This window comes from Vigna angularis, chromosome 8 (genome assembly GCF_016808095.1).
Source record: "Vigna angularis cultivar LongXiaoDou No.4 chromosome 8, ASM1680809v1, whole genome shotgun sequence".
NCBI classification, from domain to species: domain Eukaryota; kingdom Viridiplantae; phylum Streptophyta; class Magnoliopsida; order Fabales; family Fabaceae; genus Vigna; species Vigna angularis.
The window spans coordinates 3,439,909-3,465,078 of record NC_068977.1 but is presented as its reverse complement, the minus strand read 5'-3'; the positions used below and the strand labels follow the sequence as shown (position 1 = coordinate 3,465,078).

Below are 25,170 nucleotides of genomic sequence, written 5' to 3'. Positions count from 1 at the left end.
ACTTTTTATATTATAGTAAACTTTAAATTATTTTGATATCAAATTAATATATAATATAAAATTTTAAGTCTAGTTTAACCACAACACACGTCCAATTATATCTTATCAATTATCCTTAACTACTACTATTTTTTTTTGTCCTGTCTTTTGTCCCTCCCTCAAAACATCTCACATTACAAAATTGATTTAGCTACCAACCCAAAATGAAATTAATTTGGGGAATGTATACTTTTAGAGGCTTACTTTTAGAAAATAGATTTTTATGAATGACATTTTAGTGATTTACTTTTAAAAAAAGTGATTTTTCAATAGTTGTAGATAAGCATTGAAAGGTTGTTGAATTAAAATGAATAATGTTAACAATTTGATTCTTAGCCACATAAACATTAAAGTATCTTATCTGCTATGTATAAGTCACATAAATGTCGACAATTTTCTTAGTCACTTTTTCACAAACTTGTTTTTCTATCTTTTTTGCTTCTTGCTTTTCCTTAATCATCTCTTCAACTTCCTCACACTAATCATTAACCACTAATGTCCCTTTCTTATATATTAAAAACTAAAAGATTCCTCAGTAACTCTTTTCCAACAAAAGCAGTTTTTTTTAAATTAAAAAATATTTTGTACGAGTTTTCTTTTTTTGAGTAAAAAATAATAGATTTTTTTTCTCTTTCCATTCACTCTTCAATATGAAATTTCCATTTATAAGCTGTAATTATTAGCTGTTATCACAGGTGACTTGTGTTTCTAAGTTTCTTTATGCAAAGAGCGTCAACAACAAAGGGAAAAAACAATGATGAACATGTTTGAAAATTGCATTTGAATAATTTTCCTAACAATAGTGAAGATGCTGCCACAAAACACAAGCTATGTTTTTGGTATTTTGCACAATCCAAAACCAAAATAGATAGATGTATAAGGATAAGGGGAAAGGAAATAAAATCATAACTAGGATGTTCGATTCTTAGACAAAAATCAAGAGATATAAATATTAAAAGTCTTACGTAAACAAGACCAAAGTATATAATATATATATATATATATATATATATATATATATATATATATATATATATATATATATATATAAAAGTGAAATACAAATCTTATTATGATTATGTGGGATTGAGTTAGACTTAAAATTCATTTTAAGACTTATCACTTCTAATAATATATCAATTAAAAAATCAACACAATTATTCACAAATTTGTATACTTTAAGCACTTATGATTATTCAGATATAATCCTTGAACTTTGTGTTTCATGATTACTCATGTTTGACCATGAGCTAAATTGTTTTTTTCAATAAATATAAAATTTATTTATAATTTTTTATTTTTATAATTATATGGTCTCTTATATTTAATAATTATACGACTTCTAATATCTGATAACTATATCATTCTTTATATTCGATACTTATATAATATACAATTATATGATTATAATATTTCATAACTCTACGTCTCAGTTAAATATATATCAAATTCTCCAAAATAAAAAATACGAACTTGTGTATATTGTACTAACTTTGAATATCTCCAAAAGAAAAATAATTATAATTAAAATCCAACTACACAATTTTTCTTACCCAAGAGAGGAGCAATTATCCCCAAATTATTACCATTTCTAAATTATTTATACATAACAATAATAAAATTTGCACAAACAATCTTAGTATGTAACATAGGTATCGGAATTCACTTTGGGTCCTATTTTGTTATTATTTTTTATTCTTTTTTGAAATTGTAACATAAAATTATGTTAAATTTCTTAAGCTTAAATCCTTAATTAAAAATAAATTAAAAGATTAAATATTATAATCTAATGTTTTTGAATAAATAATTATTTTATCATAAAGTTTTCTAAATGAAAGAAAGATTTAAAGTTACTGAAATTAACTATCTCTGTGAAAGTTTTTTGTTGTTTGATGTTTTTCACTGAAATAAACACATTCTTAAAATTTCATTTTCTTAAAATTTTGTTTCGCCCGAATTTATTTAAAGAACAAGTTGAGAGTTAAACATCAATGATATAAATATTATAATTTATCCAAAATTTTTAAAATTTAGCAACATTTTGTTTCACATCTCAATCATACTATTATTATTATTTTTTCTCAACGCCTTTTTCCTTTTCCTTTTTATTTTTTATCATTACTTATTCAAATCACAGGAACTCAGTTTCATTTTTATATTATTATATTGTAAAGATAACAATAGTTGAATTATTTCTGTGGATGATTCACCACTTTAATGATTTCTCAATCACTTTTCATAATTGGTGTTTCAAATATCTAATCAAGCTGAAATTGGAATTATTATCTGAAATATCTTATCTGTCACTTTTGACATTACTTACCTCAAATCATGGAAAGTAAAAATGGAATTTTTTTTTCTGATTATTTCTTTTGGAGTTTTTTGGCTTTTTTTTTTCATTTTGGTGGTATTTATTTGAGGAATGTGGTTTCCATTGATGGTATACATTTATTTCTGCCTAATATTCTCTTAAATATAGCACTTAACCAAACATTATTATGTGAGTGTGACTGTAGCTGATTCAACCAAAATTACCACCATACAATTTTGTTTTTCTATAAATATGTAGTGGATACATCAATTATGGCTATTTATTTAATACCTAACAATTTATTCATTAGGGTTTGGCACTATGATGTGGATACCGAGTTTGATATGACATTATGATGTCTTAATTCATCATTAATATGATGTTATGGTATTTTAGGTTATCTTTAATATGAATTTGTAATACGAGATTTAAATTTATGTTTTTTGTGGTCTTTATTTGTCATATTATTTTTAAGGTTTTATTTCAATTTTAGTGTTATTTTAATATTAATTTTTTTTTATATTTTTTATCAAAATATATCAAAATTTAAGATAAAAATAAATTCTAATATTGTATCGCGTAAAACTAAAAACATGTTTGGTATTAATTTTATACTCTACATTATGTGAGTTATAGGGTATTATGATGGAATATATAAACCATTAAATATTATTAAAGGTTATAATTTAATTTTGAAATGAACAAAAACAAAGGTACAGAATAACACAAGAAACAATGTAAAAAAACATGTTTTTATTTTATTTTATTTCACACATTAATTCTCAACCATCAACCAAAGCACCACACATTATTTCTTTAGATTATAAATATATCACAATAATTATATATATATATATATATATATATATTTGTATTAAGGTAAATTATAACTAATGGATCTTTTATTTTAATTTTAATATATTGTCATAATTTTGTTATTTTATTTAATTAAAAATATAATACTATTACTTAAAATTAACTAATTTTATTATACTGAATTTGTCTATTTTGAAATAAAGTGATACCTATTTTTATAATTTTATACTTAAGTTATGGATTAAATATCGTTCTAAATTGTATAATAATTTGATTTGAACTTTACTTTATTACTATGATTTCACTTATTTTCTTATGTAAATAAGAATGTTTGAGATTTGTCTCTTTTTCTCTTTTACCGTATTATGTTTTAAGACTTCATAGATATGTCAATTCTAAGAAAAAATTAAACCAAACAACTCAACTAAGAACACTAACATATATGTCTGAATTAGACAAAACACACAATAAATGAAAAAGTAGAATGAAAATCAAATGGTTAAGGTAAGAATATAAGTTAAGAATATCAAGATACAAAATTAAATAATTCATATATACTCTACAAAATACAAGGAAGAAGTTTTCCATTCATAGGATCATAAGACATATTCAAGAAGCTAACCAAAAAGTGTATAAGAAAATCCATGTAACTAATTATAGGAGAGACAAACTATTCTTGCTCTTGTATATGTATGCAATAATGCAATGATTAGGTAATTAGGCATGCATATAATAAGTAGTTGAAGTTAGTTTATAATACTTAATCACTTTATTATAAAACATCCTAAATACTTGTAAAATAATTTAAAAGATGTTTCTTTAAGAAGATTTTATTCAATATATATATAATCTACGAATTATGTGATATTTTAAATTTTCAAATAGTCTTCAATTTTTTTTTGTATTTTTTTCAATTCCAACGTATTTAAAACAAAGGAGTCTCATTTTTTCAAAAGGAATTTTCCATTATATATTTATCATTGTCCATTTTCTAACTTCTTTATTTTTCCATCTGTCTCCCTTTACATATTTACATATTTTGTGTTCAAATCTTTATAATATGCTTCATGTTCGAATGAGATCTCATCACTAAATATTTTCATTTTAGTGTAAAGAGGTACTATTTGTGACTTTATTTTCAAATCACCAATCAAATCTTATATCATAATGAAAAAGCATATGGTAACATACTTAACTACAAAAAAAAATGGATTATATTTGACGTTTTCAGGGTTTTGATCCCTATTAAGTACGTAACATAAAAAATAATGATAATTAATAACATTCAAAATAACAATATAAAATATATATTAATTTTATCAAAATTTAAATATTATCGGTGATGTATAAAACATAAAAAAGTTGAGGCAATTTTACTTAATAAAAAATTGAACATTTCAACATTGTAAAACACAAAATTAATCAAAACAGTCAAAATAATCAAAATAGTAAAAATAACTCTATTATTTTACAACTCACTTTTTAACTATAAAAAATATAGTTAAAAATTAATAACCATAAAGACAAAACTATGCATATAGCGTTGTATGATCTTTCCAATGACATCAACAAACCATGCTCTTTTTTCGGGCTGCAGGCCTTTGTTGATGTAAAGCCCAAACGCAGGCCCAAGGCAGTTTTTTCTTTCTCTTCTCCTATTTTCTTATTCTCTCCCATGCCTTGATAGCCACACACAGTCAAAATGAGAGCTAGAAAACCAAACTGAGATAAAAATTTGATAGAGAAAGAGCGGACTGAGCTTCAAACTGATACAACAAGGAGCCAAAACATTGCTCAAATTATTCAAAAATATTTACTTTCTCACAAATTTAATTTAGTTTATACATTGCTCAAATTATTCAAAAGTACTTAAATTTAACAAATTAAATTAAACAATATCACATTAAATATGTTGTGTGATTATTTATTTTCATCACCATTTACAAATATTATAAATTTTGTTTCAATTTATTATTGTCATTATTATTAAAAAATAAGAATAACATTTTTGCGTTTCTCCATAATAATACAATAAGAAAAATAGAAGTTAAAGAACAATGAATCAAAGTTTTTATGGAGCCAGTCCTAAAGCTTAAATAATAAGAAAAATATATTAAAAGTTAATATAGAAATCAATTGGTTTTAAAATCTTTTACAACTTTTACTTTATTACAAATCTTTCATATTATGTAATTAATGTTTTGTTTATTAGTAATTGAAATACACATTTTAAAGATTTTTTTATTAGATTTTATGTTGTTAATATATTTCAATAAATATTTAAATTTTTAATTATTTTAGCTTTTCTTTAACTCATCTAAGTTGTAAACAGTAACAACATTATCATGTACCTCTCTGAAACTTATCTCTGTTTTCTCTTTCTCTTCGTTTAATCCCTTACCTCAAACTCCACTGCTTGTTATTTCTTCCAACATTAAAAATGGCGGTTTTGTCGCCTCCAACACTGTCGCCACTGCTTCTCAACACCAACTCAGAGTTCGGTTCGCCACCATCGTTTCCTCTTCTCACCTTCTCCTCCACATCCACCACTCGCTCCTCCTCACCCCTCTCTGTCTCTTACAGTAGTAAGTTCGTTCTTGCCACTTCACCCACTTGGAAAGTGTTAAATTTTCATGTTCTGAGATCAATGGAATCTCGTCTTTCTTCTTTATTTTGTAGAATCCGAAAATGGGTTGGCCAGTGAGCAGAAAAAAATCTTGCTTGAGCGCTATGGTTACGATATTGATGCTGATGAGAACTTTTCTCACTCGTCTTCTAAGGTCCTTTATGCTTGAAAATTTATGTGCCATATTATATCTCAATAGGATAAACGGCCAATTTGGTCTCAAGATATTGCCATTTCTCTTAAGTGGTCTTTAAAGCAATCAAATTGTTTAAGTAATTCTCAAAGTATTGAACATTTATCACTTAAGTCTAAGTGTATGTTTTAGTTTCTGTTAGGAGAAGTCAAATGTACTTTTACCATGGCAGCAACAAAATTCAGTGCTTGTTTGATTAGAGTTACATAAGTACGTGTTTCAACATATGAATTGAGGAGAAAGCATTTGTTGCTTCTGGAGTCAAAATATTTTTTAGTTCTTGCAACTTTAGTCTAAACATACTCTTGTTCATATTGTACATTGGAATTTGCACAACATTTCCCAATTTTATCAAAACATTGTTGATATTTTTAAGTAAAGCTCAAGGACCCATTTGAAAAATATTCGGGGACTAATTAGGTAATTTCTAATACTTTACTTAAGGGACACTTTAGCGAGTGCAATAGTTCAAGAATGAAACTAGTGGTTAGCTATCTTAATAAAGGCTTTTGAAATTGTGTTTTGTAAATTTTACTGTGTTTTTCCTTATGTTTTAATCTTCTGAATGCAACATTTTTTTAGTCCAAGAGGAGAAAGGAGCCTCTGAAAAGAAGAGGAGGGAAGCAAGTACAGGATCCACCAGAGGACCCCAAGCCTCCTCGTACTACCCATAAGTTGCTTCAGGTATTCTCATTTTTAGGACTTGCATATTTTAGAGTGCTAATTGATGATGAAAATAAATTGCTAGTGGGCCTTTGTATTTTGTAAACAAAACTGTGTAAGTGATGCGTTCCAAGTAAAATGCGCTCAACACTCAACAATTGTTAATTTAACCCCATTTTCATGCTTAGCTCACTTTAGTGTATGACGAATTTCCTGCATTCCGAAAGGTTTTAAAATAATAGATGTTGGACTCTTCTTGTTTGTGAGTCTTTTTCTTTATATATTGATCATTTCACTTATCTCCACTCAATATAGAACTCCTGACTCCACACTTGAATTCTTCACAATAGTGATGTATGAAATTTCTTAAAATTTGAGTTTGAACATACCTCAGCTTGAAAAACTAGATAATAGGCTGTGGATTGTCATCCACTTTTATATACACTATTGTTACCTTATTACTAGTCAATGTGAGATCTTCATTAGACTCAATCACACCAAGAAACTAAACATCTCAAGTGTAGTGTGAAATTCTGGACTACATCTGCTATTGTGAGTAGTCTAATAACCAGTCCAATAGGACTTGAAACAACCATTTAGACAGACTTTTTTTGTACCATTTTAGATTTTAGATTTAGGACCAACTCAACCTCAAAAGCTAGTTTACAGGGTGAGCGTTTCCCTCCAGTGATAATATGTATATCACTAGTGACAAGCCAATACGATATTTCCAATGGAATTTTATCACTTTCATGTTGTAATACTCTCCCATATTTATAGGCTTCATATTTTCCTCGTTGAAAGTCATTCTTGATTTTTAAAGAGTAAGAATAAAGACAAGCTTATGGAGTATATCAGTATGATTCTATCATATTCGCTTCTTCACTCCTTAAAATCTTAAGTTGGTTATTTATTGGATGGAAATGAAAGTTATGACTGGTGGTATGGTTATCAGCCATGTTTCATCTCATACTGAAAAATAGTATGGTAATTTTACTCCATTTCTTTCTTGCACCCATTGTTGCCTAGGTATGTTCATCTCTCGGATATTAAAAATTTAACGCTGCCTCATCTATTTTTTTATTGTGAACTATATCACTTGAACATTTTATTGTTTTATTTTGTTTTGAATGTTGTGTTCAAGTCTTTATCGCTTAAAGTAGTTAACTTGTACAGCAATTAATGCAGTGCGTTCCGATATTTAACTGTTGTCTTCTTTAATTGGTTTTCATGCGTTTTGTTAATTAGTCATGTGCTTTAGTTTCACTTGCCTCTAGACATTCAAAACTCAAGGGGATATCACCTTGATTTACTGATATTAAATCCTATAACAAATAGTATTTGAAAGTGATGAAACCTTGGCCTTTTCTTCCAGTACTACAAGCCTGGTTGGTTGATTTCAAAACAACAGAGGGGGTGACTAAATCTGAGTCCTACAGTAACAATGGGAGTTTGGCTAGTTTTTAGTTTTGCAAAATCATATCTAACTCAATTTCGTTGTGGGTATGATTGATTGTGAAAAAAGTGAAATTTTTTAACTTTTCTATTGGCATAACTGATTTTGGATGTGAAATGGACCCCACATAGGTTCTTGGAGGAACAGCTCGAAGAGTGAAGCTACTCTCACCAAAGGGCATGGATGTACGCCCCATGATGGAAGTGGTGAAAGGTGCAGCCTTTGATATATTACAGGTACCAGTTTCATGTTTGTCTCCTCTGCAGCACACTTGTTTTTTTGGTAATTAGGTACAATTCTGTTGTGGCAGATTTCCTGTTTATGCTAATAATTTCATTTTTCAATACTAAGGCAGCTGGTGGCTGTCCTGCAGCGTTGAGACCTGGTCGGTGGTTAGATTTGTATAGTGGCACAGGTTCTGTTGGAATTGAAGCGCTTAGCCGAGGATGTTCTGAGGTATTAATGTTTTCAGTAACAAGTTTACACTCATTATGACTATAGGTAGTGTGAGTTTTGCAAAAACTATGATCACTTATCTTATTCTCTGAGCTATCTCCTTAGTGACAGACTAAGCCTTCTGTGTTGAAATGATATTAACAGATTTTCATCAAGTTCAGGGAGATGCACGAAAGGATTTTTAATAATCTGTTTTTACATTTTCCTGAATAAAATAATACTTTTTGCTGAAGTCCCTTGTTTATATGATCAATCAGGTGCATTTTGTTGAGATGGATCCTTGGGTTGTATCAGATGTTTTACGTCCAAACTTAGAGGAAACTGGTTTCCTTGATGCTTCGGTCATACACACTGTCCGTGTGGAAAAATTCTTTGAACGTGCAGAGCAATTTGTAGGCATGTGTATCTTTTCCTTTCAAATCCATTCTATGCATATCTTTGTTGTGGGATTAGGGGGTTACACAAAATTATAGTGTTACAAAATCATTTATAACTCATACTTTGAATTTAATTAGGATGCATTGATAGTACAAAGATTTTTTACAATAATAGTACACTTATTTTTTACGACTTATTTCTGGTAATAAGGATTTACCAGAAAGAGTTTTAGAATTTGTTCATTATTTGACTGGTGTTCATACTCTTATTTAAGAAAATGCAATGAATATTTCTGTCATCATCTTCCACCACTGACAATCAACAAAGTGAGTAAGCTAAGACCAAATTAACATGGAATTTCTTCTGCTGCTGTAAATTTGAATTGTTTACATGCAGGTAACAGTGGCCCATTTGATTACATTAGTGTCACCCCTCCATATACACAAGTTGACTATGGGGTGCTGATGAGGCAAATATCAGAATCACCATTGCTTGGAGAGAACACGTTTATTGTGCGCACTGTTTTCATTCTTTCAATATTTGTCATTGTATTGGTCTTCTTCTCACTAATTTTCATGTTCTGAATCAGGTAGTTGAATATCCTTTGAAAACTGACATGCTGGATTCTTGTGGAAACCTTGTGAAGGTAATTTAAGTAACCAATACTGCATCTTCATAGCATATTATATATGTACTAATTGTCAACCATTATTTTTTTCTTGACATTCTTTTACCCTGATGGGATGCAGAACATGGGACCTACATTTATGAATTTATGTTATACAATAAGGAACGGAGGAACGGATTCTGTAACTTTAGTTAACTTTGTTCAATTTTTAACTGGTTGGTTTTATATTTTTTTTCTAGAAAATTGAAGTTGATCATTCAACACATGAAAATTAACAAGTTACGTGTCACTGAATCCGTCCCCTATGCAATACATGTGGATTTTAATGATATGCAGTTCATACAGATAACTGACAGACGGTTTGGCCGCACGCTCTTGGCGATTTATGGACCAACATGGTCCCAGAAGAAGAGATGACACATTCATATGCCACAGTTGCATTACAGCTGAAAAACATGCTGATGCAGTATTTTATCTGTTTCATGTGGCAACAGGATTAGCTTTTGGCACCTATCTCACTTCTTCAAAGGCTGTTATACTACACAGTCTAATGTTGTTCCCTGCAACAGGCCATGTTATGTCATGTAATGTGGTGAATTATAAGAACCTTGTGTTCTTTGCTATTATGATATGTGATCCCTCTTCAGCTGGAAATTTCATTCTTAATTGTAGTTTTTTAAGGTTCCATTAACCAACAGTGGTTGGCCATAGTAGAAGTGGATTGTGATTGTAAAACGAAAAAGGAAAACCCCTTTTCCCCCATAACCTTTTTGGTATTTGAATTTGAACAAAAGTAAGAGATTGATCATGTATGTGATCGTGTGTTGAAATTGAGCATATATGATATGATACAATGTATCGTCAAACAATGTAATCACAACAATTACGTAACTTTAGAATCACGGGAAAAAAACGTAATCTGTCAAAAGCTGCTTTTCTCATCTTTCTTTAAGAAAAATAACCTCCTTTTCTCTTTACACTAAAATAGTTTTGAATATATATGAACATATACTTTTAGTACTAATACAACTCAGTACTGATACAAGTTATGGTAGAAATACTTGCATAAATACTTCGATGTTTAAATTGGTAAGTGTTTGAGAAACAATATGTGCAAGTGTGAATATTTGCTGAATTTTTAATCTTAAAATTCATGGTCCACAACAGAACCTAGATTTGATCTCTAACATTTTCTTTCTTTTCTCATCATAGCACTAACTTATCACAGTTTTTTCTTTCAATTTCTCTCTTCTTCTCCCACTCGTGCATCCCATTTTTAGATATAAGTTCATCATCACCCCATATTTTTGGCAATAGTTTCCAAATTCCAATCATGTTAAATGTTGGTACGATGTATGATCAGATGATTTGTTAGGTGACCGTCTGGGTTGAACAACGTTTATAGGTAGTTTGGTCTATCATCTAATCTGATATATAATCTGATAATTTATTAAGTAATATTTCGAGTTTACCGACTTATCTAGATGGTTTGGTTGATTATTAAGTATGTTAAGTGATTATCCAAACTCAATAATCTTATAGTCTATTGACTATTTGATTTATAGTTAATTGAATGGTCATTTGGTATATTAAACATATAAAAGCTTGATTAAGATATCAAACTACAAAATATAACACAAAACAAGAGACTTGGGTTGTTACGAAAAACCTCATGGTCAAAACAAATCGCATAAAGTTCTCTTACCCACTAACACTTCATTCATTGAATTTAGCCTTTCTTCGCAGTTGAAGTTGCATTCATTTGTTTCACACTATGCAATGGCAAATCCAAACACCATGCTAATTAGAATAACCATTTGCACACCAAATTCTGTCTTTAATTTTTAGTGATTATCATTATCATTTATACCATTATATAAATGATACACCTTTTTTCTTAACTTTTTTTATGTCATATTTTAATTCGACAATTTTATTCTTCAAAAACTTTTTAATTAGTAAAACAAGTAATTAAATAACTTATCTCTACTTTAAATAACTAAATAACTTCTCTATTTAAATATTACTATCGGATACATTTTTAATCCTATTATTATGTACTTTAAATTGTATTGTTTTAATGATTTTCAATATTATTCTTACAACAAGAATTATATATATATATATATATATATATATATATATATATATATATATATTAAATTTTATTATTTTGATCTAGTGAAAAAGTGAATATAAACTAATAATTTTTAATTGTGCATAAATTAATTTAGTAAATGTTTACATATTAGGAGCCCATTAAGAAATATGCAAACAAACTCAATTATGCGTTTATAACCTATTTGAAAATAAGAAAAAAAAAACAAATAAACATAGATAATCTTTTTTATTAATTTATTTAAACTAATTATATTTTAGTGTGCAAATAATATTCTATAGTTTGTCATATTATAACTTTATGCTTATTCAATGCTTCAACTCCCAGCAACTTCCCAAGTTCAGAATCCTTATTTTCAGGGGTTCCTCCAAAGAGTTGTACCAATATTTAGAAAGAAGGCTAATCCATTTTTGCCCTACCTGTTCAATAAAAAAATTAATCAATATATATTATCTTTTCTTAAATTAATTAGTTATGGATATAAATAATATTTAGTTTTTTAAATTTACTAAAAAGATCACTAATACACCTTTAGTCATTTATTTTAAATTACTAAAATATAATGCATTTGATACTCTAATTGAACATTTATATAATTATATATATTTTTATTATTATTTAACTTCAAATTATATAAAATATAAGTTTTTTAATATGAATTTTTAATAATACTATACTTTTTTATTTAAATCATTTTAAAAATATTGTGCTATCACACAGACATGGTAAATATTTATTTATTTTTATATTAAATATTCAAACCTTCTAGTTCTCCAACTTATTTTTATCACTTAAAAGAACTTTAAAAATCAATTTATACTTTTTTAAAAGAATCGCAATAAAGAAGCACAAAATAAGATGGAATGATTGGTTGAACTACGTAGGGTAGAAAGAACTTAAAAATTAGGGGCCCCAAAACTATAATAATGTCGACTACAATATAAAATACTAATATACTTATAAAATATAATAAATGATTTTTTCAATTTCAAGGTGCTTTATATACTTTTAGCAACTTGATGACTGGGATAAATATCTCTAATATATTAATGTTCTAATATATTATAATGTCTCTTGAGAGAAAGTGGGTCATAAATATACTTTTAGGATTGTTTGTGTAAACCTCTTCATAAGTATTCATAGAAAAAAAAAAGGAATAAAAAGAAAAGAACTTTTATAAAAATCTAAAATCAAACATGTGTACAAATTAAAATTTAACTTATATAGAGAAGTTAATAAGAGAGACGTTAGAACTTATATAAATTAATTATACATAAACTAGTTTTAAATTTTGTGTGAATACTTTTTGAAAAAGAAACTTGAATTTATATTTTGAAGGAAACTTGAACTAGTTATTATTGAGTTTTGATGTGTTTCTAGAGTATATTTATAGATACTCATATAATTAAGATATAAGTTTATTTCATAAAAAAATTAACATTAGTTTTATCACAAAATTTTAAAATAATAACTTTATTTTATAAATACTTTTTTTAAGATATTTTAATTAAGTTTATTTTATAAATACTTTATTAAGATATTTAATTTTTTTATTTTATTTGAGAATGTCTTTTATACTTAAATTTTCAACAATATTTTACATTACTTTGATCAGTAAAGTTTTTAACACTTTTGAAATAACACATTTATATTTATTTGATATACATTATAAAAATTAAATAATTATAAAAAAGTAAATTTATGTATTTTTAAGAAAAAAGAGAATAAAAAATAAAGAAAAATAAGATCAAATAAATATAAAAAATTTGTGTATAAAATTATTATTTTTATATTTCTTTTCTAAGTTTTATGAAAAAATAATAATGAAAAGCTAATATATATTTACATTCATTTAAGACACGTTACAAAAATAAAATAGTGATAAAAAATAATATTTATAATTAGAAAAAAAATAGAAAAGAGTAATATTAAATGAATATAAAAAACATGTGTATGTGAAACTTTCTCTATCAAAATTCACAAACCCAGTAAAAGACACATGAAGTGGATACTTTTCTTACACCTAAAGAGGCTCATATAACTACCTTTTCTCATTCATTTTGGCCTTTTATGTTTGTCCATGCTCTCTTCACCCTTTCTCCAATTCCCATATTTCATTTCTCTCTCTTCCCCTGCCCCCACACAACACAACCAAGCAATCTTTTCTTACTCTCTCAGACACTGTCAATTCATTACACAGCTTCAATTCTGATAAACTCTGATTACAACCATATCTAGTTTACATAATTAGAAACTATTCTAAATGCATCTTTTGCATAATCATAATAAAAGTCATTTACATTATTAGTATACTTTAATGATACTGCATTCATCATTGCAGAGAACTAACACAAAATGATACATGGAGTTTCCTTCCTATTATAACAATCTATATTTGATCCCTTTTACCAAAATGCCTCCAAACTGTAACATATACTCAATGGTTTTTGAAGTGTTGGGAATTCAAGCATGAGTCAAAGTTCCACGTTGTATAAAAATGAAAAAATAGAGCACTATATAAAAATAAAAGACTCGTTAACCCGTTATCTTAAGATTTTAGATAAAAAGTGGTGTCAATTCTTTATGTAGTTAGACTCAGATGTCATTGATGTCTGTATCTTTCCAATGAACTTCCACTTTAATAGACCCAACACGAAGAAGGAGTTTGAACACACCAAAGAAAGAGCCCGTGTACCAAAGTTCTTAAACATCATATAACTTACATTAATTTAACACTTTTCTCATTTTTACCTAAGAAAAAAGTACATGTAAGTTGTCATAGTTTTGATAGAAGGAGTACTTGTACACTAAAAGTATTGAAAATCTTTTCCATACACACCACATAGAGAACAGTTTCTGTTGTCTGTCTTTAAATAGAGCAAGTTTCTCCAAGCCCGCCAAGTTAGGAATCAGATAGTCCTTCCCTTTTGCTCTTTCTTTTCTTCTCTTTTCTCTCTCTTTCTTATTCCTCTTATATCATCTTTCTGTCATCAATGCCACAATGTTGCTGAAACATTCTCACCCTCTTGCCTACACTTGCCATGGAAAGTCACACTCGTAAGAGGAGTGAAGAAATGGGTGTTGGTGGTGTTAAAAGGTTGCTTCTTGGAGCCTTGATATCTTTAGGAGTCATCTGGTTTATGTTTCTTGCAATCTCAGTGAACCGTCAAACCAAAAGAACAGTGCTGGTTCCAATGAATGTTATCTCCAAGCATTTGAAGTTGGTCAGCATGCAGAGACATGGCTTGCATTCAAATCCTAGACTCTTCATAGTGAGCAAGAGAAGAGTACCAAATGGACCTGATCCAATACACAACAGGTACACACATTTATCATCTTTTGAAATCCTTCATGATGATGCTTTTTCTTTCATGTAATTTGCATGGCTTACCACATTAAAACAAAGAAAAGAAATCATGGGGTGCTAAGAGTTTTGGTAAAGCTGCTGGATCATACATACAGTGTGTCTGATTTTCCATTTTTCTCAAGAATCTTCATGCCCTCTTATTAGACTCAATCAGTTGTTACATTTTTGCATTCATCTTAGTTATTTGGTGTTAAAATGAAGCATGACGTGCATGCTTAATGCATCATGCTTGGAAAAACATGAAACAACATGTTTTACAGATACATTAGTTCATGTCAAATCATGAAAATGAACGAAGAAGCAGCAGACAGTTACTTACTCTTCATTGGAAACACATTGCATGAACATGAGATAGAAAGACAAATCTTAAACGCCATGATTTTGTTTCATCTAGAATTTGGTTCTGTGGGTAATCTGTAGCAGCCTGTTTTTCACATGTTCAAAAGAGGTTAAATCAATAATATAGACAATGTTGAAGTTAATTTGATTTGATTGAATTCTTAAGGCATAGATAGGTAGCCTTGGCACTTAGCTAAAGGGGGAGCTGAAGCATGATGGGCTCATACTTGATAATTTTCACTCTTTATCAAAAGCTCCTTTAACTAACAATCTTTCTCTTATTTTCATGAGAAACCAAAAAAGACATCGGGTGAAGAACTGTGCCACTTTAGTTATTGGGGGAAAAAAGAAATCGGTGCCTCCTTTTCCTTTCTATGGAAAGCTTGATTAATTTATTGGCGGATCATGAACTACTTTTAACCTTATTTGCATTAAACAATCCAATTCATGTCTTATTTGAAAGTGGAATTTTGCTTCCTATTGATGATGTTGTTGTTAATTGTTTTGAAAACCCATTATGATGATCATCACACTGTTGCACTATGCACTGCACAATTCGGCCGTACCATGGAATTTCATGTCATTTCATTTCTTTTCATCTCTCGTATTCTGAATAACTTTGTGTAATTACTGTGTGTGGATGAATTATTATTCAGGAGAGCAGTGAAAACCAGACAGCCACCTACACAAGCCTGAGCATTGCATTGTGAAGTTCCACAGCAAGTTTGAGGTCAAATCATAGAATTTTTGCTATTCTCTTGTGGAAGAAGAATTCAGAGTGTGTTCTATAAGATCATGTTATTACTTGTTACAAAGTATGATTGCAAGTGCTTTTGGAGGTTATAAGTGTGATCCTTAATGTTTTCTACTTTTTTTTTTCTTCTCTTTGAAATGTACCCTTTTGATGGTGTTGTAAATCAAGGCCTTAGGAAATGAAGTAACCAAATTTTGGATGGAATTCAATCATGTCCTTAAATTCTCAAAGTGAAAAAGAAAAGTGTGCAAGTTATGGCTATAGGTGAATTAGTGGATGATTTTCTCATCATTCATATCCTAAAATTTACACGTGAGAATATTGATAAAGACTACCCTTTTGAATACTATTTACTTTTCCCCCTTATTTATGAAAAAAAAAAACTTTTTCCCTACTCAAATCTAGAGTGAGGGAGAGAGATTTATCTAGATTTTTTGATATGTTGTAGGGGGAAAAAACAAGACAAATCATTATAATTTTTGGATTATTTGGAGCATTACACAAGAAGAAAGGGCAAGTCTCCATGCATCATATTATTAGGCTTTAATTTTTGAGAATTCCTTTTATGGTGGCACCCTCTTTCAAGTGCCTTGTGTTCAACAAAGCACTTTCCTTAATTTAAAGTTCATACATATAAACAATTCCTTTTCATTTTCCTTTTCACCTTGATTAATGCATCAAAATAAACATGGCTTCTCTTTGCCCTGCCAAGTGGACCATATAGTGATGTTACTCAGTTAATATTTAAGATCACAGAAAATAAAACACACATATATATAGGGCTCCAAATAGACTCTAGAATAGCCTCAAATACAGGAAGGTTCCTACTGCAATATAGAAATCTTTTTGCAAATCCTAGAGAAATGATGTTTGAACTGTTATAGATTATAGATTAATGGATTGAGGAGGTTTTGCAAATAGAGGTATGGAAGTAAAGGTAAATGAGCAAAGGAGCAATCCCTGGGTGGTGCTTTATCTTTATGTTTGCTTTTTCTTTCTGGTCTGATTTTCTATAGATTCGAGAAGGATGTGACTTGGTCCAAAGTAACTGATATTGAAATTATGAATCTGTTTGATCTTTGTTCCTCCATTGCATGGGAGACAGATTCTCACCCCTGCCAGTGTTTGTTTCTCTTTTCTCAATATATTGGCAGATGCAAAACCAGATCAGTCTGCTCAATTCCATCACAATGTCCTACCATCTCTTTCTTTACCATTATCAAACACCTTGTAGATCTCTAAGGAGGGCCCCATTTCTCTCATTGTCCCAATTCTACTTACTATTTTCACTATTTTATCATTTCACTTCCATAGAAAATAATAATAAAAAATTAAAACATATTAGATAAAAAATTATTGAAAATCCCAATTGATCAAATATATAATTGAATTATAATGTATAAATTGGTGCAAATATTATATTTTATGAAATTATTAGTTTTTCTGAGGTTGATTTAAGTAAAGTTCTACCATTTTAATAAAAATAAAAACCAAGTTAATTTTTTTACACCTTCATTTATATTTAATTTTGATAATAATAAAAATTAAATATATTATTCTTCTTTAAAATTATTCGAAAAAAAAGGGGTTTCTTCCTTAAACGAAATTATATATTATTTCATTTCATGTAAAGTGTAACATCCCAAAATACAGTAAGACCATATAGTAGAATTAATTACATTTAATGATAGACAAATCAGTCTTAAATTAACGAAAACAAGGGTTTAGGCCGCACGACCTTACAAGAGGTTAAATAAGAAAAACACGCTCGACATAAACGTACCCAACCAACGGTTACAAAGCACAGATACAAACCGATCGACCAAATAGTATAAAGGTCGATCCAAAATCAGTACAATGAAACATCTAATCTAAACAGCTAACCGAACGTCTACTGTTCGGCCTTCACTTCAACATCTACAAGGGTTGCTTCCTCCAAATTCTCCTCTTCCAGTGTTTCCTCGAGTAACGCCTCACCATCTGCTCACATCCACACGGATGATCATTGCATAGACAGGACGGACGTACAATGACGATCGACAACGCAAGGAAAAGAACACAGGGTAAGCTTATTGAATTTAATTCAAGGAAAATCATTCATTACATAATACATCAAACATATCAAATATTTCACAACATATAATTAAATCAATCCCTTAACTCAAATCAATTCCTGATACTAGACTGACTGTCCGGACTGTATGAATCTGTGTAGCTACAGGCGTCCTTGCACCCGAGTGATGTAGTAACTGTATTACACTCGACAGCTGCCACTCGAGGTTAGTCCGTTTCTTACGTCGCCCATGTTAACTTATGGACTAAGGACCTCCTGCCATTCCCACACATGAACTACTCTCCTCTACGTGAAGATGAGTATCACGGAATATCAGGATGGACCAAGCCAGCATTAGCATGCCCACAGTCATACTTTACAAAATTCCATATTCAACCATGAGTCGTTCCTCCCTGGAACGCTCGTCCAAAATTCACAACCATAGTTCACCTCATATAATGTTCATCATTTATAATCTTTCACTTTTATTTTCATTTTTGTCTTTCTGTCCAAGTACATAAAAGTCACGACCTCTTTATAACGAGAACTAATGTGAGGGACGAGACCGAAAAACTTGCCCCGTTCCAAAATAAAGTAATACCGGCTTCAAGATAAATGGACGACCTATATTACAAGGTGGCTCGACACGGTCGGTCGACCCAGATGGACGACCTACATTAAGAAGGTTACTCGACACAGATGGACAACCTGTATTGAGAAGGGTGCTCGACACAACCGGTCTGCACAGATGAATGACCCGTATTAACAATGGTTGCTCGACATGGTCAGTCGACACAGATGGATGATCTGTATTAACAAGGGTACTCGACACTTTCGGTCGACACAGATGGATGATCTGTATTAACAAGGGTACTCGACACTGTCGGTCGACACAGATGGATGATCTGTATTAACAAGGGTACTCGACACTGTCGGTCGACACAGATGGATGATCTGTATTAACAAGGGTACTCGACACTGTCGGTCGACACAGATGGATGATCTGTATTAACAAGGGTACTCGACACTGCCGGTCGACACAGATGGATGATCTGTATTAACAAGGGTACTCGACACTGTCGGTCGACACAGATGGATGATCTGTATTAACAAGGGTGATCGACACAGTAGGTCGACACAGATGGATGATCTGTAGTCACAAAGGTGTTCGACACTGCTCATTATGAGCTCTATGTAAAGGACCGACACAGCTCAACCTCGACCAGAAATCTTCCCGAATGAAAGTATTTCAATTCAAAGAATTTTACTAGAACACCAAACGGTCAAGAACCGTTTAATGTCGGAGGTACGTTATCATAGAGAAGTTCATATTCAAGTTTCACTTACATTCACTCATTTCTCAGCATACATATATATATTTCATATTTTCAAATACTCATATCAACTCATACTTATGATCATATACCAACAATCAAATAACCCAGTTCATACTTCATGCGACACACATAATGTTCATACAGTACACGACAAACATACGAATTAAATTTAATAAGCTTCCCTTACCTGGATCAGAAGTGAACGTCCTAACTCAAGGTGTTTGGTTCGTCCGCTAACAGTTCTCTACTCACACAGGATCACTTAATTCTTCCAACCCGATCTAACCATAAAAACCAAGAAATACTAAGAACTTAACCCTTCATGCAACCAGGATTTGGCTTTGCATGAGACAGAAAACGTTCGACGAAGAAGAGAGACTTACCAGTATCAGAACGTTGAGGTGATCGGTTCAAAACGAAGCTCACGACACGAAGAATGGTTCTACGGTTTCTGAATGTCGAACGGAGAAGAACGATGAGTAGCATTAGAGAGAAGTTGAAGGCTTTCTAGAGAGAAGGTGGAGAAAATGAAAAGTTGGGTTTTGAGGAAGAAGAAGAATGCATGCAGAGAGTGGGAAGAAGGTTTTTCAGGAAAATTGGTTTTCTTCCCAAGTCAAACGGACGTTCTCTCACACACGGACACTTGTCTTCCACTACAAATTTCAGAGCATTCCCCTTGTGACACTTGGCAGAAGTTGCAGAGTTAAGGTAGTGGGTTTTTAATGAATCAGAGAAGGTTTCCAGTGCATTCATTGTGATTTAACAGGGGGAGGCTGGTCTAATTTTCCAAGGTCTTACATAAAGTTATTTTGTTTTGTTCTTAAACTAAATTATATATTATTTTGTTTCTATATTATATGAAAGTCTTATAAAATATCATTTTTAACAAATATATGATAACTGAAGTGTGAGAAATAAGATGTTTTTTCGTGTGATACAAAGAGTTATGCAATGGACTATAACTTTATGTGAAGTTTGTTGAAAATAATATTTTATATAACTTTATAAAGTATATTAACAAAATTAATATATAATTTAATTTAAAGAATAGTTTGGAAATAAAATAAAATAAAAAGTCAATATTAAAATAATAAGAAGAATCTTTGATTAAAAATAATGAGGACCTTCAATTGTTTATTTATTTGAATTGAAATTTCCATATTCCTCCCCCCATAGTACGCAAGAGAAGGTTCAAAGTCATTGATATAATCATTTTGTTTAAGACATTGATAATAATGATCCACATAAGTTGCCATCACCCAATACTTTTCTAAGCTATGAACATTGACTCATTAATTTTCATTTTATTAATTGGAGAATTTAGACAAAGGAAATTCCTCCACACCAAGTATGTCTTTGACCAGGCATAAAAGTGTCCTACAATTTATATTTTATATTTTTAAAACTAATATAAATATAAGAAGAAAAACAGTTAATCAATTTATTATGGTTATACAAGCAAAATTTTTCCTATCTCAGACTAAAAAGACCAATAATCTCTGATAATTTTGGATTAGATTGAATAGACTCATTTTCACTACTTGATTAAGAGTAGCCTAATCTATCATTTAACAGCTCTAATTAGAAACTTGGTTGTTCGTGTCAAATAATCACACTTCGTTCTAATTTTTAAGTTCCCACATGAAAGACATTGTTCTCTTGATTGCAAGAAAACAGTCTTCTATAAGTGAAGAGTAATTTACTACAAATTACATTGTATAAATTATTTTATATATTTTATCGAAAAACCTTTTAATTATTTAATTTATGAAAAACTTATATATTAAATTTCTTTTATGTATCATAGGAAAAAATTACGTGTCTATAATAAAATGATTGGTGGCTTGTTTTTACCTCGTTTTAATAAATTATTCGGTCAAAAGTCTTCAAACGTGTTTTTAATAAAGAATAGATTCGGCTAAGACACAAATATAACTAATATAACTTGAATCAACGACACATGTTAGAAGAATAGATTATAAATGAATGAGATGATGCAACTTAATGCATTACAGAATAGATAAAGAGTTTACTTAAGGGTTTATTCATCATGATATTATGAAATTCACTGCAAATAATAAATCATTTTAAGATCCATGTAACAAGAAACTAAAATCAAATGCTTCAAACTTTCCAATCAATTAGATGTAAATGAACATAACATCATGAGATGTCTTTACAGAGCACAAGAAGATGTCCGATGTTTTTGGTCTTGAGGACATGAGATGTATATATTATACTTTGAGGATTCAAATCCGAGGTATGTATTCCAAACATCTTGGACATCATCAGAGAGATTGCATTTGAATACAACAAACAGTGAAAGAAATAGATCTCATAAAATCTAACCTACCAGAAAGTTTATTATATCATACAATACAACTATACCTGATTGATTAGGGTCACCAATGGAGGAAATGCTCAAACAAACCATAAACACTAGCACCACCTGAGAACTCTCCACTCTGATTCATATAGCAGTTCAATGACAACAATCTCATCATCATCAACTACTACGCTGCCTCGTTTTCTGGCTTACCAAAGATCAAGGGAAAATCATCATCATGTTCAAAGAAACTCTGATCTTTGGATAAGCCCTTTAAGGAATGATAAACCTGATACATCGACCACCTATCTTTGGGGCGTGAAACCACACAATTCAAAGCAATTTTCAGAAACTGAAGAATCTCCTCATCATGCCCCCTTCCACATATGGCTTTATCAATGCAATCCTTGATCCTTCCCAAACTAGAATGCATGTTCACCCAATCCACCAAGCTACCCTTGAACTCTTCATCCCCATTGCTAACATCAAGTGGCTTTTGCCCTGTCACCAACTCCAAAAGCAAAACACCAAAACCATACACATCCCCTTTCAATGAAGCAACCAAAGTACTTGGATACTCTGGAGCTATGTAACCAATCTCCCCCAAATCTCCATTCACAAAACTACCATTTGAGTCTGAAGCCATGAGCCTGGCTAGCCCAAAGTCCATCAACCGAGCATCAAACTCCTCATCAACAAGAATCACATTGGAGCAAATGTTCTGCTGTATAATGGGAGGGTGGCAGCCATGGTGCAGCCATGCAAGCCCCCTTGCAGCTCCTAACCCAATCCTGAACCTCATCAACCAATCCAGCACCCCACCATTCTTGTGCAACAAGGAATACAAAGTTCCATTAGACATGTGCTTGTAAACCAACAACTTCTCCTCCTCCACCACACAGTACCCCAACAGAGGAGCCAAATTTGGGTGCCTAACCTGCCCCAACCGGTTCATCTCCATCCCAAACTGCTTCTCCCCAATCCTACATGCACTCAACCGCTTCACTGCTAGCGTGGAACCATCTGGGAGATCAGCCTTGTACGTTGTCCCTGTTCTTGTCGCAAAAAGAACATTCTGCCCACTGAAATTATTGGTAGCAGCCATCAAATCCCCCAACTTCACCTTCACAATAGGCTTCTGAAAGAGACTAACTTGCACAAGCTTATACCCTCTTAGCCTCAAAGCCCAATCACCAGCAGCACCCACGCTAGAACCAACCCCATATCCCTTCTTCTTCTTCTTCCCACCCAAATGGTACCACCACCACAGGCCAAAAGCCAGCAACAATGAAGCAGCAGCGCCAAACACCCCAGCAGCAATGATAATAGCAAGGTTCTTCTTACTCATCCCACCACACTTGGATCCGAGAGGACCCCCACATAACCCACTGTTCCCCTCAAAACCCTCCCTTTCAAACCCATGGAAAAACTCAGGAATTGTCCCACTAAGTCTATTATTGGCCACAGAAAACTTCTTGAGCCTACTCAAACTCCCCAGCTCAAAGGGGATTGACCCAGAGAGCTGGTTATCCGACAACATCAACTCATTCAAATATGAACAATTCACAAGTGTGGGAGGAATAGGCCCAGAGAGTTGGTTACCAGACAAATCTAGAGCAACCAAAAACGGCATCCACTTGCAGATCTCGTGCGGGATCTCGGAGGAGAAAGAATTTGAAGCAAGATTCAACCTTTGGAGGCTCTTCCCACAGTACTGCAAAGCCTCGGGGATCCGACCCGAAAGTTTGAAATCTTGGAAGTCCAAACTCAAGACCCGGTTCTCCCTTTGGTTCCAGCAAGTCACACCCACGAAGTCGCAGATGAAACCCACGGTGGTGTTCTCGAACCGCCACACGGAAAGGTGGCCCTGCGGATCCGAAACAGCTTCCTTGATGCCACTGAGACATTTGACATCGTCCTCGACCTGCGACGAAGCGAGGAACACGTGAAACCCCAACAGGGTTAGCAGAAGGAACGAAGAGGAAAACGTGTTGCTGTGATCCATGGAGGGGAAAGGGGGTTGTGGGGTGGGTGAAAGGTTTGATTTTTATGGTGGGGTTTGGTCTAACACAGTTGGAATGGTGCCATTGACTTGTGGGGTGTGAGAAAATGCAGAGATAAAAAGTGCAGAGAGAGATAAATGGGTGGAAGATTGTTAAAAAAGAAATTGTAGGTGTTGTTTTGGAGCTGTGTATGCATACACAGTGAGATTTGGTGATTGAAAAGAGCTTCTTTGACTGAAGATGCTGATTGGGAGAGGTTGTTTGACTGTGGTTTTCTTCCATTATCAATGAATACCAATGGTTTAGTTTTGTTTATAGATAAATTTATTAACATAAATGTTACTTAAATCCTCTCTAAACCATTACAATTTATTATAAACAACAGATTTAACTGCAGCATCTTCTCTTTAGATTTAACTCATTCTCATTTATTTGTCTTTTTTCCAAAAGCATATAAAATCAGTTGCCAAATCTCACTACATATATTTTCTAAGGTAATTTTGTTTGATGCACAACTAGGTATTAAATGTGAACATATATTAATAAGGTAACGAGGATTTAACGTTAAACGTTACTTCATGTTGTGTCTTGTGCTAGATTTGTGTTTAATGTGATTTAATATTATTTTCTTATTTAGTTTTTCATCAAATCTATATATCTTGTTGTATAACTTCATTTTATAATGCAATGGTTCTTTTTAAGGCATGTTACATATGAATTTTGTCTTGTGTTAGATTTATGTTGAACATGGATTAAGATGGTAAATGACGTATTATCTCTTCTTGAGTTTTCATCGAATCAAAATTTTGTAAGATCTTAATATTTGTTTGCTTTTTAGCTCGATTTTTTTTACATTGTCTCGTGTTAAATTTACCCTGATGTTATTTAACAATGTTTTTAGAAAATGTATATATTGGTGTGTAATTTATTTGTAATTAAATGGTTTTATACAATTATTTAAATATATAAATCATGACATTTGATAAGTTTGTAAAAATTTTACTAATTATCTTAAAAATTATATTAACCATAATTTTGATGAAATGATAAAATAACAGTTTGTATACTGCTCATAATCATTAAACTTGTAATATTATTTAAGTTAGACTTATCAATAATAGAGTGGACTAGTTGGCTTTAAATGTCTAACGTACATTTATTTATCATTACAATTTAAGATCTATCTTATTTGCATTACTGTATTTTATATATTTTTTCCCCATTTTATGGTACAAGTGATAATCTATCTAAATTTTTAATTTATATTGCATTCACTAAATTTATTTTATTAAGTTGTTAAATAACG

General features: G+C 31.0%; 3 protein-coding genes across 3 annotated transcripts; 2 read left to right on the top strand and 1 right to left on the bottom strand.

The window, feature by feature from the left end:
- The first annotated feature begins 5,498 nt into the window (after positions 1–5,498).
- Positions 5,499–10,396, top strand: LOC108344881 (uncharacterized). The gene is made up of 9 exons (XM_017583412.2): positions 5,499–5,751; positions 5,846–5,946; positions 6,568–6,669; positions 8,236–8,340; positions 8,456–8,560; positions 8,818–8,956; positions 9,335–9,450; positions 9,528–9,584; positions 9,912–10,396. Exons 1-9 carry the CDS (start codon positions 5,607–5,609, stop codon positions 9,981–9,983), a joined length of 942 nt encoding a protein of 313 aa, XP_017438901.1. The 5' UTR covers positions 5,499–5,606; the 3' UTR covers positions 9,984–10,396.
- A 4,079-nt stretch (positions 10,397–14,475) lies between these two features.
- On the top strand, positions 14,476–16,349 carry LOC108345421 (CLAVATA3/ESR (CLE)-related protein 25). Its single transcript, XM_017584021.2, has 2 exons — positions 14,476–15,004; positions 16,048–16,349. The coding sequence occupies exons 1-2, from the start codon at positions 14,727–14,729 to the stop codon at positions 16,085–16,087; spliced, it is 318 nt and encodes a 105-aa protein (XP_017439510.1). The 5' UTR covers positions 14,476–14,726; the 3' UTR covers positions 16,088–16,349.
- Positions 16,350–21,655: 5,306 nt separating this feature from the next.
- LOC108346045 (inactive LRR receptor-like serine/threonine-protein kinase BIR2) lies at positions 21,656–24,138 on the bottom strand. The gene has a single exon (XM_017584977.2). It carries the CDS (start codon positions 23,864–23,866, stop codon positions 22,049–22,051), a length of 1,818 nt encoding a protein of 605 aa, XP_017440466.1. The 5' UTR covers positions 23,867–24,138; the 3' UTR covers positions 21,656–22,048.
- Positions 24,139–25,170: the final 1,032 nt, after the last annotated feature.